Below are 16,789 nucleotides of genomic sequence, written 5' to 3'. Positions count from 1 at the left end.
GATTCCAATTGGTACAAAGACTAAGATGATCGTAAGTCTATAAATGGATACATCTTTATGTTCAGTGGAGCACCAATCTCATGGTGTTTGAAGAAGGAACGAGTAGTTTCACTCTCGCCTTGTGAGGCTGAGTATATTATCGCTTCGTTCTGTGCGTGCCAAGCCGTATGGATAATGAATCTATTAAAAGAGTTGGGAAGTAATGAGGGTGAGGCTGTCTTGGTTGATAATGTTTCAGCAATTAATCTTACTAAGAATTCAATTGCACATGGGAGGATCAAGTACATTGAGATGAGGTTTTACTACTTGAAGGAGCTTGTTAGTAAAGGCACATTAAGATTGAGATATTTTAGAAGTGAAGACCAAGTTGGTGATTTGTTGACTAAGGGAGTGACAAATGATGTGTTAAAGAGGTTGAAGATGAGCTTGAGCATGTAGAACTTGGAACGCTTGAATTAAGGTTGTGTGTTGGTTGAAAGTCCAGTAATTCAAGTGCTGTAATTGGTTAACACGAGGGTGTAACCTGTTACAACTGAAGAAAAAGCACTTCTGGAGACCTGCAAAAGCTATTTTGAGTTGTGGTAACTGGTTACGCAAACACGTTAATCAGTTACAGTTGTTTTGTATTTGTTTTTTGTTGTTTCAGTGGTAATCGGTTAATAGGATGTGTTAACCAGTTACGTGCACGAATTTTAGCTTTTTCTTGTGTTTTAAGGTTTTGTTTTATGTCTCAATTGTTGCACATTGCTTGTATAAATATCTTGGAGGCATCTCATCTCAATGTTAATGAAAATTTATGATTCTCACCCTCAATTATTTCATCTTTAATTCTGTTCTCGCTACCTTCTTCTTTCATATACCCTAATCTTTCCATTGTCACCAAAGATGGGGTTGTATGTTCTAACACATATCTCTTTATTTTGCGTCATTTTTAAAAAATTGAATCAACAATAAATACTATTATAAAAAATCTAGGCTAACTCTCTTTTAAATATCAAAGTTATAAAAACAATGTTATACATACAAATTTAATATCCTTAGCAACTTGCTTAACATATTCATTTTAAGTTTTTGAAAATTCTGTCAAGCCAAAAATCACTTCAAAGTCTTACTTAGTGGTAGTTTAATTCTGAAAAATTATTAAGTCGTATTTAACTAATAGAAAATTTAAGATCTATGTAATAATCCATCTTATACAGTAGAGTAATTAAAATAGGCTAGTTTTTATGATCCGGTCTGTCAAGTTAAAAATATTATACGACTTTAACTTTAAAATACGACTTTAACTTTAAAATTAGAGCTTATATTTTTTAGTGTTTTTTTACACAGTCTTGAAAAATCCGCTAACCATTGAGACTAGCCTATATGAACTGTGGGTAGTCCGTTTTATTATAAATTTTAAAAATATATATTAATATTTATATTATCTTAAAATAACATATTGATTTTTCTTACCTCGCTAAATTTTATCTCAATTTTATTCAATCTTTCTCTTTTAAATATTATACATTAATAGAATCAAAATTCTTTCATCATATTATATTAATTTTTCTCTTACATTAAATATTTTAATATTATTTTATACAATTTAGATATATATTATATTCAAAAACACATTATAGTATTTATAAGAGATAATATAGTAATTAAAAATTATTATATTTAAAATAATATAATTTTTTATTTTATTTATAATAAATATCATAGAATTTTATTTTAAATTTTTTAAATAAAAAGTCCGTTTAAGATCGAGTAACCCGAAGTCCATCTAAAATCGGACTCTGATGAAAATTATGAATCAATTATGATTTTATCATGTTATTTTAATTTTTTAACAATATTTAAAAAAATTAAAAATATTATTATTGAATTAAGAAATAAACAATAATTTTTACTAAAACTCTATTACACTTAATCAAAGACGGCCTAATTTTTAATAATATTCATAACTTTACGAAAATGTTTATATTTAAAGACTGAGAAGATATTTGATAAAATTGGCCACTTTTCTCTCATTTCTTTTCGTTTCTATTGAGCGTATACTACCCTCCTTTAAAGTAAAACCATCTTTATCTTTATTCTTTACACGTCAATGATGAGAATATCCGTCATTCTTCCACCCTACTTATAAACTAGTAACAAACCCGTGCGTTTGCACGGGTTCTGGTATGGAGCGCGCATTTGTTTTAAATATATATATTTTTAATAGAAAATGTCTGGTACCCGTACAAAAATAATAATTGAATGTGTAGAAAAAATCTAGTACCCATGAAAAAATAATAAGCGAATGTATAGAAAAATGTCTGGTACCCGTGAAAAATAATAATTAAATGTTTAAAAAAAAGTCTGGTACCCGTAAAAATATTTAAATAATAAGACTATGGTAATATATCCAAAAATAAATACTAAAAAAATTTAGTAATATAAATAATTATAAAAACAACAAAATATATTTCGTGTTTGGATTGATACAGTAATTTTAAATATATTTAGTTTAGGATACAATTTTATATTCTTATTATTTATTCCAAATCTAAAACATATTTTTATTTATTAATTATGTACAATTGTATATGATTTTTCTCATTTGATTTGTTAAGTTAAGAGTCTTTGTTAAGAAAATTTGTATTAACTATTTTAATTTTGAAAAAATTATCAAATTCAACCGTCATATATAATAAATATTCAACATTTTTACTTTCATATATTTACAATCATATCTAGAACAAAAAAATTTAACATTAGGAAGGTTATTCTATTTATTAAAAAATTATCAATAATTGTATTAATTTAGATTTAGAAATATTATCAATTTGAAATAACTATTATTGAATGATGAATGATTTGTTTCTCACTATCATAAATAAATACTATAAAATAAAATATAAAAAAAATTGTATATAAAATAAGAAATAGAGAACATAATAATAGTGATTATTAATTAGTGTTTAATTTTGTAATAATGGTCATTAAGTATCATTTGATTTTGTAATGAATTTAAATATGTAAAATTGCTTCCATTAAATACATAAAAATTTATGTTGTGCACTTGTACAATGATATTGATAAGGAGTATAGATACAAAATAATTATCAGAATATATTACACTCCTATTTGTTATCAGCATTATGACAATAGTATTATTTCTCTTTACGTGTATTGATTTATCAATGTGACATAAAAATATTTAAATTAAATAGTATGATTTTTCCCGCATATTTTTAATTTACAATTAAGTTTGTTTTTATTATTATTCAATTCTATCTCAATGGCTTAATTTTCCTGTTTCATATAATTTGTATATTAAGAAAAAACAACAAAAAAATTATTTTTATTATAAGGATAAAGTCTATTTTAATCATTTTAAATGATTCTTAAATTACATTTAAAATAATATTTAATTTTTAAAAGTTAACTTAATTGTATTTATTACACCAATTGAATTTTATAACAGAAAAAATTTAATATTATTTTTAATTTAAGATGCAATATTTTTAATAACATAATAATATTGAGAGGTATTAGACTTTTATAACTATAATTCAAAATAAAATTAAAATGTTATAGCATTGATGTGATTATACAAAAAAACAAACTGAGTGAATTGACAATGTTAATATATTGTACATTATAAAATATTTAATCATAATTGTATATAGTAAAAAATATACAAAATAATAGTACCAGTTTGCCATATATTTAAATTTAATATCTTTTTATGCCAAAATAGTTTCATACATTGAATTTAAGTATTCCATTATTATTTAGATAAAAAATAAATTAAAAATAATAGTTTATTAACGAATTTATCACATAATAATAATATATTTCTTGTGCATTTCTTAAGCGTTCCACAATCTTTTTATTCTTATTCTTAAAAATATCACAACATTTACTTCAAATTTGTGACTAAAATTATAATAGAGAAACATTCCTACATACATTAATTTTATTTTAAAAATAGAAAAAATAAATTAATCTCATTTGAATTAATCAGTGTAAAAGAACAACAACAGAATCCAAATATTCCAATTGTAAACCAAATCTATTTAAATTTATACTTTAAGTATATTTACTTTTATTTCCTTTAATTTCACCTTATTTTAATAATAACCGTAATTCAAAATAATATTAATATTATACCATAAGTCCAAAATTTAATATCAATTATTATATTTTATTGATTTTTAGTACATGAAATAGAATAAATTTTAAAGATAGTTGTTTTTAGAAAGTAGAATAATAGTAATTTTTTAAAAATAGATTAAAAAAATAATATTACAAAACATTAAAATAAACAAATCAATTAGTTAATTCATGCGTTATAGTAAATTTATATATAGGTGAATTCGTTGAAATCATATTAGAGGTGCTAATTAAATACTCTTAATTATCAAAATTTGCATTTTATTATAGTTTATATTTCAATATTCATTACATTTTATTTATTGTCACTTTATTAAAAGTAAACATGGTAATAATAATAATAATAATAATAATAATAATAATAATAATAATAATAATAATAATAATAATAATAATAATAATAATAATAATAATAATAATAATAATAATAATAATAATAGTGATAATAATATATAAGGTAAAAGTTATTGAATAATTTTTTTTTGGAAAGAATATATAGAAATAGAAAAAAAAAAGAGGTTTTATTTTCAATATTTGATTCTTTAATTTATTCCATTACAATACTTATTGAATAAAAGTTTGTAACTTTCACCTTTTACCGATCTAAATGTGATTAATTGGAACTTTTAGTCGCGTTGATGACAATAAGACGGAAAAGAAGTCTCATGCATTTAAAAAAAAAAGTAGTCACTTAGTTGTAATTATTCACATAAATCGTAAAAAAATTAAAATTTCCTATGACAAATACTTTAAATATGTTCCTTTTCTTAAATATGAAAAACATAAAAAAATTATAACTAATAGATTATTAATCGAAATTATTTTTAAAAATTAAAAATTAAAAATTAAAAAATAAACACAATTTAAAAGTTAAAACATGATGAAAGAGATATTTTTGAAGTAAGGGAATATACATAGAGAAATAAAGTTGAATTTGAATTTGAAAGAGGGGGGAAATAGAATAATTAAATGGGTGGTGTATTTGGAAATCTTTGATTGCAAATTTGATTAAATAATAATTTAAAATTATTGTAGGTGTTTGGAAAATGCTAAAGTAAAATGTATAGGCTGCAGAGCATTAAGTGATTAGGCAGGAGCAATTTTTTTCATGGGAAAAAACTATTGATGAGTTGTTAGAATATGTGGTGTGACTTAAGAGACTCATGATTGACATCATGTCAACTCAGCATTTAGCATGAAGTAAACTTAAAACAGACCCTAGATTACAGGTTTAAAATAGGCAGTAGGCTTAAAATAAGTTGTAGCAAATGATATTGTCATCAGATAAATACAATTATGTATAGAAAATCCAAATTTTCCATTTGAATTTTGAAAAGTAAAGTATCAAATATGATTTGAAAATTTTGCCAACCAAAACCAAAAAAAATATTGGTTATCCTTGTTTTCCTTTTATTGTTTTGATTTGAATTAAACCAAATTCAAAAGAGGTAAATCCAATATTTATTTACATATATGATGTAAAATAAAATAATAATAACAAATGTAAAAATTAGCAAAATTATAAAATTTAAATTATCTCATTTATTTTTCAAAATCTATAAATTAGCTCATTCATTTCTATACGAGAAATGCAAACTACTACACAATATAATAGTTAATTGGTATAATAAATTCATTATAAGATTAATACAGAAACCTATAGTAGAACTAAACCCAAATTAGAACTAAACCCAAATTTATTATTATATTTGGGTAGCTTCAACAAAATTTGTTATCCTTTCCTCTGAAGTGTTCCACAAATCAATTATGTGACAAGCTGATTCTTAAAGCTGCATAAATGTTCAAAATGCTATAGGTAAATTTAGTTATAAGTATGAAGTATGATAAACATATTTTGTGAAACAAAAAACAAACCTTTATAATATGATACTTTAAATCCATTGATTCCATATCTATTTTCATAAAATTGATTGTTTCCATATCTATTTTCATAAAATCACAAAAAAATGCCAGCCAATATTTATGGTTCATATACATCAATAAACAGGAAATAGCTAATGTCTAGATAATATTATTTGGACCAGGGACTGCAAAAAAAATTATATAGTGTAAAACTACCTGAGTTCGAAGATGAATATTTTAGATATGTTATTGGCTCCAGATCCGAAATCACTTCCAGAACTTTTTATGTATCTAAGAAAAAAAAACCAAAAAAAACACAAGCTTCAATCTATGAAACATCAAATCAATTTTAAGTTCTTAAAAACGAAATAAACTCAATCAATCAGCAAATGATGAAACAAAGAAGTTAAGTCATTTCTCTGGGTCTAAGAGAAGAGATCTGGAAAAAGATAGAAAACATCAAACAAAAAATTTGGGAAAAATAAAAAGTTCAATATATTTGTGGTTAGGGGTAAAAAACTCGACAAATAAAAATAAAATGAAGTTTAGATAATTTATTACCTCATCTATTAAAAGAAAAATTGAAATGGTTGCAGATCAGATTTCCAATTGCTTGAAGAAAAACGTGAATGATACAGATGAATGAGGGCAAAAGAGAGATGAAGAATGTGAATGGGTTGTTTAGGGTTTGTGTTTTGAAGATGCAAGATGGTTGTGTTTTTAACAGAGAGAAATATAAAAATGTTGCTTAGTAAATCCAAAAGAAGCAATTGATATCCTCTAGATTTGTTCAGAAGGATGGCAAAAAGTTTGATTTGACAAAAGCTCAATATAATAATATAATAATTTGAAGTTGATGTGTAGTTTTTAAAAGATAGAAATCATATGAGTTGAGATCAAAAAAATTGTTGAAGTTCAATGGAGCCATCCACGTGGCTGCATATGGGAGCAGAGGGGCAAAATGGTATTTGGTAGAGCATAGAATTTTCTTATATTGTAGATATAAAATTAAGTCATATGAAGGACAAAATAAAGTCAATTGATACAAATACAATAACCAAAAACAACTTCAACAAAATCTTTAATTAAAAATTCTAATAATAATTTACATAGAATTCAACAATCATATAGTATTAATTACACCAACTAGCTAGACATTGTTGATCCTTTTCCTATGTCATAAAAGTTATGAGAAAATACAAATGAATTATCACTAAAAAGAGACACTTTTAAGACTAATTAATAGACTATAAATAGGAAATAATAAAAGTGATAACCACAAAAAATATAGACATGAAAGTTGAAAATGGTTGGCTTATTCTTGCCGAATCTCCTATAGCCAAATTGGCTATCCACGATTTAGTAGCTACGGCTGCTTGTTCTACCGATGATCTTGGTCCTGACTCCATCAAAGATTTTAAACTGCAAAACAAAAAAAAATCAACAATTATCTTCAATCATGTCTTAGTAATGAAATTATTTTATCAATACTGATACATAGACTCAACACTGACATGTGTCTGACACCGGACATATATCTCAGTTTAAAGGTGCAACTGCTACAAGATTATGACACAAATCTATCTATATACAATGGAAATAAGAGAGGATAATAGAAAAAAGTGGTTGATGACATCGTGAAAAGGTTGTACACTCAGAGATGAAAAGAGAGAACAGAAAAAGAAAAACGTGAAAAATAAATCAAAATCATATCTATCTTCTTTGAAAAGTTTTGTTTTACCTTGGAGAAGAAGAAGGACAAAATGTGATAGTATAATCGGCAGCACCTGTACAAGTAAAAGTGCTCGTAGCATCATCAAATGCATAGCTATAAGATTTCGGACAAGCAGCTTTAAACATTTCCGAATAAATCGACGGAGAACAGCTCGACGGTGAAGCAAACGCGCCACTACAACAATACTCCGGACTTCCAAACGCTCCACACGCGCTATTACACGCGTCACCGCCATCCACTCTCAACTCCGACGGACATCTCCGGTTAAGATCCTCTCCGCAGCCAGTGGCCTCACACGAACCCGAACCGCCGATGGCTTCAACGATCATCGGGAGATTGTAACCGTCGACGAGACTAACGTCGTAGTAATCGGCGGAGTTTGTTCCTAAAGTGAATTCTGCTAGTGTTGCTGGTGGTGTTGCGCCGTTTCCGTTGCAGTTGATTTCGCCGGAACCACAGTCGCCGGTTGAGCAAGCTCCGTGACCGGAGTCGTCGAATTTGCAACCGGTTCTTGCCCAGAGTCTACCGGACCAGCCGGTTGGTGCTTGGAAGGTTTGGGTGTTTCCTTTTTTGAGTTCGAAACCGGTTGTTCCGAGATCCGGTTTTCCTAGAATTCCTGGCCATACCGTGTGATCGCATTTGTTGATGAACGTAAATGTAGTCGCTGAAATTTTAAACCCTGCATAATGGGCAAAATTGTAAAAACAGAGTTTGAAGTGTAGTTGGTTTTTCAAAATTATGTTAAACTAAATAAGACTGATAAACAGTGAAAGAACATTCGATTACAGAGATGCGAGTTAACATCCAATTTATTTTCTTTTAAGATATTAAATTTTAGTCACAACTATACAGCTAAAAAAATTTGAAAACAAATTTTATAAGATACATGTAGGTATTGATTGTATGTACACAAACCTTTGAAAGCTAGGATAAAGAGGAAAATGAAGAAACTAGAAAAATGTTGGTGAAATGAGGACAGAGGCATAGTTGTGAAGTTAGATAGTACAAAAATGGGAATAGAAGATTTTAGATTGTAGAAGTTAGGGAGAAATTGGTGGTGGGGGGATTTGAATGCTAGTACATGCATTGGTATATATAGAGGTTTAGGTGGAATGTGAAGTGAATTCTCTTTCATGATCATGTCATCTACCAATTTGTTAGTGTTTTATTTGTTTACTATATCTATGAAGAATTCTATAAAATTATTTGAATTTTGTCGTATGCTAAAGACTAACTAAAATCTATTTACAATTTAACTTATATCAAAATGATAAAATATAAATGGACTGAATGTTAAATATTATATCCAACCAAAAAAACTCAAATAGTATGACAGTGTTCACACTTATATTAGTTTAAGTACTTTTTTTTTTAAGTAACTAATGGCTATGGAAAGCGAGAAAAAACTTAATGTTCTATAACAGTTTCTTGGTAAGTATTTTTTAATGGAACAAAAAATTAGAAGAGAATTGACCATGACCACCATAGCGAGACTTCTAGTCCGATGGTTATGGTGCTATAGAAATTAGAGAGGAGTATTTAAAAATTTAGCATTTCATCATTTAAATAGATGTTTTAGAGAGGTGAAACTAATGTAAGTATGAATAAAAGAAAATCAACTCACTTTTTAATTTTAAAATTTTCTTCTTCTACTTTATATTCTTTAAATCTCTTTCATGGATGATACCATCGTTGAATCATGTAAACAAATTTTACTTTTTTGTAATTGCTATTTTTTTGAAAATTTCTTTAGCCACCTCCCTATGGGGGGTCACCCCCAGCGAAAATCCCAAATTATCCCTGCTTCGGAAATGAATTTCCGACATTTCCGAAGCGTTTTTTTTTAAAAAAAATTTCCACAATTCGGAAGTGCATTTCCGAAGTCAAAAAAATTCAAAATCCGTGCATATTTTCGGAAGTTCATTTCCGAAACTGTTGCTGCATATACAAATTTCCCTCCTTCACTATTTCATCATTTTTCTCCAAAACTTCTCAAACCCCTCTCTAAAACCCAATCAATCTCCATCCATTTTTCGCCCTAAAATCAAGTTTCAAACCGTTGATCACGTTAAAGGGAGCATAGAAAGCATCAATTTCAGGTAAACATCACTCATTTCATCCCCTATTTCACTACATTGATTCAACAAATTTATGCTGAAAACTGATATGGTTCGGAAGTTCATTTCCGAAATATATTACCTAACATATTTCGGAAATGAACTTCCGAAAATAGGCCTGGCAGTAAAAAAAAAACAGTTTTGGCCAACTTTTGATAATTTTTTCATTTGTTAGGTATGGTGCATCCGGACAACATTGTGCAAGACGATGGAGGCATAGTTCCGGAAATTGTCAACGTTAATAACGATCCGGTTATTGACGTTACTCCTATGATCGATGCGGTCGATGTTCGGCAACATTTTACAAATGATCGGAGCTTCGGTAGTCGCGAACAATTGATTGATTGGGTTCGGAAGGAAGCTCACAAACATGGATTTGGAATTGTTATTTTAAGGTCGGACAACGGAAATAGTAGGCGGAAAGCATTCGTTGTTTTGAATTGCGAACGGGGTGGTAGTTATGTACAATCAAACCGGGTGCTAAAACACGAGGACACGGAATCGAGGAAGTGCGGGTGTCCGTTTAAGTTGCGTGCTACTCAGAGGGTTGATGATTTGTGGCGGTTAACCGTAATTTGTGGAATTCATAATCATGCCTTGGATGTCAAGTTACACGGGCATCCAATAGCGTGTCGTTTGTCCCGCGAAGAGAGGAATGTGATATCGGACCTAACGATAGTCAAAGTGGCGCCTCGCAACATACTTGCCGATTTGAAGCGTAAGAATCCGGATAGCGTTTCAAATATCAAGCAAGTTTACAATGAACGACACAATCTCAAAGTATTGAATATGGGCCCTCGGTCGGAAATGCAACAACTTTTGAAACTACTAGACGATAACAAATATGTTTCAAGCTTCCGAACCTCCGAGGATAAAGTTACGGTGCGTGATATTTTTTGGACTCATCCCGAAAGTATCAAATTATTCAACACATTTCCAACCGTTCTAGTCATGGATTCAACGTACAAGACAAACAAATATAGGCTTCCTCTTCTAGAGATTGTCGGTGTGACCTCGACGGACAAGACCTATTCGGTGGGGTTTGCTTTTTTGGAGTGTGAAAAAGAAGACAACTTTACGTGGGCCTTGGGAATTTGCAAGTCTTTGTTAGTTGATCAAGAGGTTATGCCAAACGTCATTGTCACCGATCGGGACACTGCTTTGATGAATGCGGTCGATACCATCTTCCCGACATCTATCGCTTTACTTTGCCGGTATCACATAACTTGCAACGTGAGAAGCAAGTTGAAACCCGCGGTTGGGACAAAAGATAGGCCGGATGAAAATGGTAAAGTTGTCAAAGCCGGTGTTGTGGTTGATAGGATAATGGCGGCATGGAGGGGAATTTTGGATGCATATTCCGAAGAGGATTATACCGAGAAATTGGTACACTTTAGGTCTTTGTGTGGTTCCATTAAGACTTTTTGTCATTACGTCGAATCCACCATTCTTGACAAAGTTAGAGAAAAAGTCGTGTACGCTTGGACAAATCGGGTTAGACATCTTGGTTGCACCACGACTAACCGAGTTGAATCCGCACATGCGGTCTTCAAGAGGTGGTTGGGTGATAGCAAGGGAGATTTGTGTGGCGGATGGGACACCGTGAACCAAATGCTTGAAAATCAACACAATGAAATTCAAACATCGTTCGGTCGGAGCAAGATGGTTATGGAACACCGGTATAAGGGCCAAATTCTATTCTCCCAATTGATTTACAACATATCTCGAACGGGTTTGAATTTTTTGTTTCATGAAGCTAAGCGGTCGGAGACCACGGGGACGGATAGTTCATTATGTGGGTGCACCATTAGAACTACATACGGCCTTCCGTGTGCTTGTATACTTGCAAAAAAGAAAAATTTGAATTCACCCATACGCATGGATGAGGTAGCCGACCATTGGAAGAAACTTCGTTTTGATGATTTTAACCCGCCGGAAGAAAATGACTCCAAAATCACCATCTCCGACGAGTTGGAAGTGATAATGGAGAAGTTTGCTAAAGCGGACGACACAACAAAAATGCACATAAAAGAACAATTGCGAAAGATCGCATTTCCGGAGACCACCGATTTGAAACCGCCATCTCAACCGGTTAAAACGAAAGGTGCACCGAAACAAGATGACACGTCAACAAAACGATCTCCTTCCTACTTTGAACATGTTGATGCATCGTTCCCGGAAATTCATGAGACACCGAAGTCTAAGTGTAGTGGTAACAAAGGAGCCCGTATTTCGAAGCCACCTCGTACACCGCCGATCAAAAAATCACCAATTGTCTACATTGATGAGATGCCACTTTTTATGCACAAATATATCGATAACATCGTTGATGTTGGAGGCGACGGCAATTGTGGATATCGGGCCGTTGCGGGTTTGCTCGGTAAAGGGGAAAATAATCACACTTTAGTCCGACGGAAACTCATTGCGGAGTTGACTTCGTATCGGGACATCTACGGCCGACTATATGAAAATCAAGAAAAGTTTGCAAAAATTCATGATGCTCTTGTTCCATCACTTACCGGTATCGCTCCGGTTTCGAAGTGGATGTCATTCCCCGATATGGGTCATCTAATAGCAAGTGCGTATGATATGGTGTGTATCGATTTGACGAGGTTTGGACTAAGTGAGACTTTCTTTCCACTTCATAGTCGACCGCCGTTGGACGCGTCGGGCCGCATCATATGCATCGGGTATCTACGATCGCGGCACTTCGTTCAAGTGTTTTTGAAACCGGGTTGCCCTATACCGGCTACTTCTTGTCAATGGACGGCACATCGTTCAAATGAGGCGGAGACTTGGCCGGATCCGTTCGTTTCGAGGATGGCGGAGTTTGAAGAAATGATGAGCAAAGAGCGCGAGCAAAATAGAGAGCGGTCGAAGAACGTGCCTATTTTGGACTTAGGATCCACCGATTGGTTCGGTGAATTTTAGTTCGTTCCGGATCGTTTTTGTTTGTAACGATCATTTTTTGTATGTATTGTTGTTTATCATGTAAAATCGGACCGATTCAATACATATATAATATAAGTAGGGATGTCAACGGGGCAAATATTGTTCGGAGGATGTTTCTCCGCTCCCCGCTCCGCCCCCAAATTTAGTCCCCATCCCCATCTCCAATCCCCGCCACGGGGGAATATTTCCCCCCATCCCCATCCCCACAGATCCCCACGGATATCCACGGAGATCGAATCTTAAGAAAATTTCTACACTTTTTGATCAAAAATATGACACTAGTATTTTGTTATTTTTTTCCGTATTTTTTAAAACGCATATATTTGCATCTTTATTTTATAAAAAAAATAAAAATACATCTTGCATCAATAATAAATAAAAAAAAGCAAAAGAACTTGATGTTGCTAATATTTTTTATGTAAAAATAAATAAATAAATAGTAACATAACTTGCTACCGTGCTTCCACTAATTTACTACAACAATACCGATGTCGTCCAACGCAAGTGGTTGATTATGTGTGACAAATCTATAACTTCTAATGACTCTTCATTTTCTAATACATTGATATTTTTCATTTAAAATTATATAATTATATAATATATAAAATATATAAATTAAAATATATCGTCGGAGTCAGGGAATCCACGGGGACGGAGGATACTTTTCCAATCCCCACCCCAAAGTGTTATCGGGGGAACTTTTCCCTCCATCCCCATCCCCACGGGGAAAAAAATCCCCAACTTCGGATCTCCGCACAGATATTCCCCACAGGGATCCCCATTAACAGATGCAATTGACATCCCTAAATATAAGTATGTTTTATGTCATCTTTGTGTAATTTATGCCTATTTTGAATGCTTTTGGTATTGGTAACACAAAACTGAATGCAATGCACAAAATTTGAAATTTGCCTCTGTTTCTGCATAATTCGGAAATGAACTTCCGAAATATACATGTCTGGAGCCTATTTTCGGAAGTTCATTTCCGAAATGTCCCCTGATGCAGGATAAGATTTGTTGGGCTATCAATGCTCCAATAAGTCTATAAATACCACACACTCTTCTTCATCCTCTTCACACCACAAAACACAAATGACACAAACCTACCCCCACCTAGCATTCGTCTACTTTGAAACCGGCTACCCGATGCCGTTCCAATTTCGCTTCTCGCGCGACACGCCGTTTGCGGAGTTGATACCGTGGCTCAACACGCTTTTGCGCTATCCCGAGAATCGAAAGGTTGTCAAGCTCGAGTACCGCTCGCCATCGCTTAACGACGAGGGAGGCATTAAGTTCACACCTTTTGAGATCAAGAACGACGAAGATTTAGCGGTTTTGTGGACAACGTTCGACCGATTTTCTTCGAAAGGCCCGATCGAGTTGGACGCGAAACTTCAAAGATCGGCGGACGACGTAATCAAAATGTTGACTCATCCCCACCTACCCGTGTTCAACAATATGTAACTTTAATTTTCAGTAATATTATCGTTGTAATCTTCACCCGATTAAATAAAGCGAAACGTTGTTGTTTTCCATTTTTCTTCTGTCCAGACATAAATTCGGAAGTTCATTTCCGAATTCCTCCAGAGGGGGTGCGTTCGGAGATGAACTTCCGAAACACCACATTTTCTAAAAATGTAACTTTATTTCGGAGATGCATCTCCGAAATCAATATTTTATATTAAAAAAAACACGTTTTCGGAGATACATTTCCGAAAACACCTTTTTTTCAAAAAAAAGTTGCTTTCGGAAATGAACTTCCGAAACAAGGGGTAGTGTTGTAAATTCACCAGGGGTGGGCTGGAAGGTTAGGAGGTGGGTGAAGAAATTTTCATTTTTTTTTATAGTTTTATATGTTTATAACCTTTTTTTTTAATCAAAATTCAAACTTTTGACTGATCTCAAAATGGTTTTCTTTTGACATTTTCTTTTCTTGTGTCTTCTCAAAATAAAGCTAATGGATCTAAACGATTGAACAAATTCATTATTAGTAGTAACAAAAGTAAGTGTTTGTTTATATCATTTTCAAAGGGATTGATTGAGGCCATATTCATGAGTTTTTCAAAAATTTCTATGATTTTAAGTAAAGTTATTTGGAAAGTTTGACTATTTGATAACTTAGTTAAAAATAACAGCATATGAAAATAAAATTTAACAGATGAAATTGAGATTGTTGGAATTAGATTTCATCAGTTATGTATATTCTTAGTCATTAATTAATATTACCACCTATCACTTTATGTGTGTTGTTTATATCTAAACAACAATGCGAAACCAATCATATTTCTTAACAGACGATTTCTCAGTTGATTGACCAATATAATACCATTAATATTCGATATTATATGTAGATGTTAAACCTAAATTCTTGTCTAGAGTTTAGCATCTAATAGATGAAAATCTTTAATCTAGTTACGAAAAATATTTCTCAATATCATTTCAAAATCATTATAATAAGTTATAAGTAGGTAATTCATAACAAGCATTAAGAACAAAGATAATCCTCAATATTAACCAATAACAAGAGCATACATAATGTCATGATCAAGATGAATACATGAGTGTTTGGATAATTACATCTAACCTCCAACAAAAGAGAATTTCGCTACTCTTACTCATTGTACCTTTACAATGATGATTAGGAAGAAAGAGATGAAAAATCATCCACGGCAATTATATTTTAAAATATAAAATGTTAGAACATACTTGTCAAAAACAGTATATGGACCCAAACCTTTTTTTGTTTAAGAGAGTTATCTATTATATGCACTCATTTTTCTTAAAAAATTAGTATTTTTAAAAATATCATAAATCAGAACATAAAGAAGAAAATATGATATTAAGTTACAAAGTAATTCTAATTTGCGACATTTTAATTATACCTTTTTTTAGATCTTTGAAGTGGAAATAAAAGTTAACTCTTAACAATTTTTTATGTTGTTAAGAGTTAACTGTTATTTCCACTTCAAGAATCTAAAAAAAAGAAGTATAATAAAAACGTCACAAATTAGAATATAAAGAGGAAAAATGCAATATTAGTTACAAAATAATTATAATGGGCAAAAATTGTGATCTTGCGGAAACAATATATTTTCCCCCAAAACTAATTTCCATAAGGTTTAAGAAACCTTCATAGTAGAAGAATACACCGCAAATATTATTGAAATTGAAATGGACAAAGATAGATAGGGAGTGGGGAAAAATCCATTAACATAAAAAATGTATGGATGTTGCATAAAAAGTCAAACGGATTGCTATTACCAGAGATAAGAGAGATGCCGTTTGAAGAAAAACAGTAATCACTTTGACAGATGCAATTGATAAGATTTGCAGAAAAAATTGCAATCAGATTGAAAGATTAAATAAATTAGGTTTATTGGTTTGGTGGAAGAAATATGAGGGTTGTAGTGACTTGTGCGGGCATGAAGAATCTACAAAAGGAAATATTGAAAATGAAAATGTGTGATTGAAAATTGCCTGATTGATTTGACAATGAGTTTGTTTTGAACTTGGAAAAACATGTTCAATTGAAAAATGAAGAAGGAAGAGGTTGTAGTGTGCTAAGCAAACGCAATCAGCGATTCAAAATGAAAACCAGTTGTATCAATAGTTGGAAAATGTGATATTTGGGCAAAGAATACCCCAAAATTGAAGAGATGGCAAATTTCTAGGTAAGGGCTTTGATCTCTTTTCTAAAATATCAATTTTTCTTATATTATAGATAAGTGCTTATGTTAAATGAATAAATTTGACACTTATCGTCCATCAGCACTGGGTTGTTGTGAATGATCATGGCTTATGAATTCTGGAAAACATTGGCATGTTGATGATTTGAATAAGTGCTAAAAGTGGGGAAAATGAATAAACTGAGGTATTATGTCGAAGAAAACTTCAATTTGGAATTGTTGGGTTTCAAGTGCGAAAGTGCTAAAGTCCCATATTAGAAATAGAGGAAATGTTGGGTTTATAAGAAAGG

General features: G+C 31.2%; 1 protein-coding gene across 1 annotated transcript; it reads right to left on the bottom strand.

Moving 5' to 3' along the window:
• Positions 1 to 7,064: 7,064 nt before the first annotated feature.
• Positions 7,065 to 8,826, bottom strand: LOC131640763 (thaumatin-like protein 1). Its single transcript, XM_058911154.1, has 3 exons — positions 8,660 to 8,826; positions 7,751 to 8,423; positions 7,065 to 7,431 (listed from the first exon to the last, which is right to left on the bottom strand). Exons 1-3 carry the CDS (start codon positions 8,727 to 8,729, stop codon positions 7,257 to 7,259), a joined length of 918 nt encoding a protein of 305 aa, XP_058767137.1. The 5' UTR covers positions 8,730 to 8,826; the 3' UTR covers positions 7,065 to 7,256.
• Positions 8,827 to 16,789: the final 7,963 nt, after the last annotated feature.

The sequence above is a fragment of the Vicia villosa genome, linkage group LG1 (genome assembly GCF_029867415.1).
Source record: "Vicia villosa cultivar HV-30 ecotype Madison, WI linkage group LG1, Vvil1.0, whole genome shotgun sequence".
NCBI lineage: Eukaryota > Viridiplantae > Streptophyta > Magnoliopsida > Fabales > Fabaceae > Vicia > Vicia villosa.
This window is presented reverse-complemented; position numbering and strand designations above follow the sequence as displayed.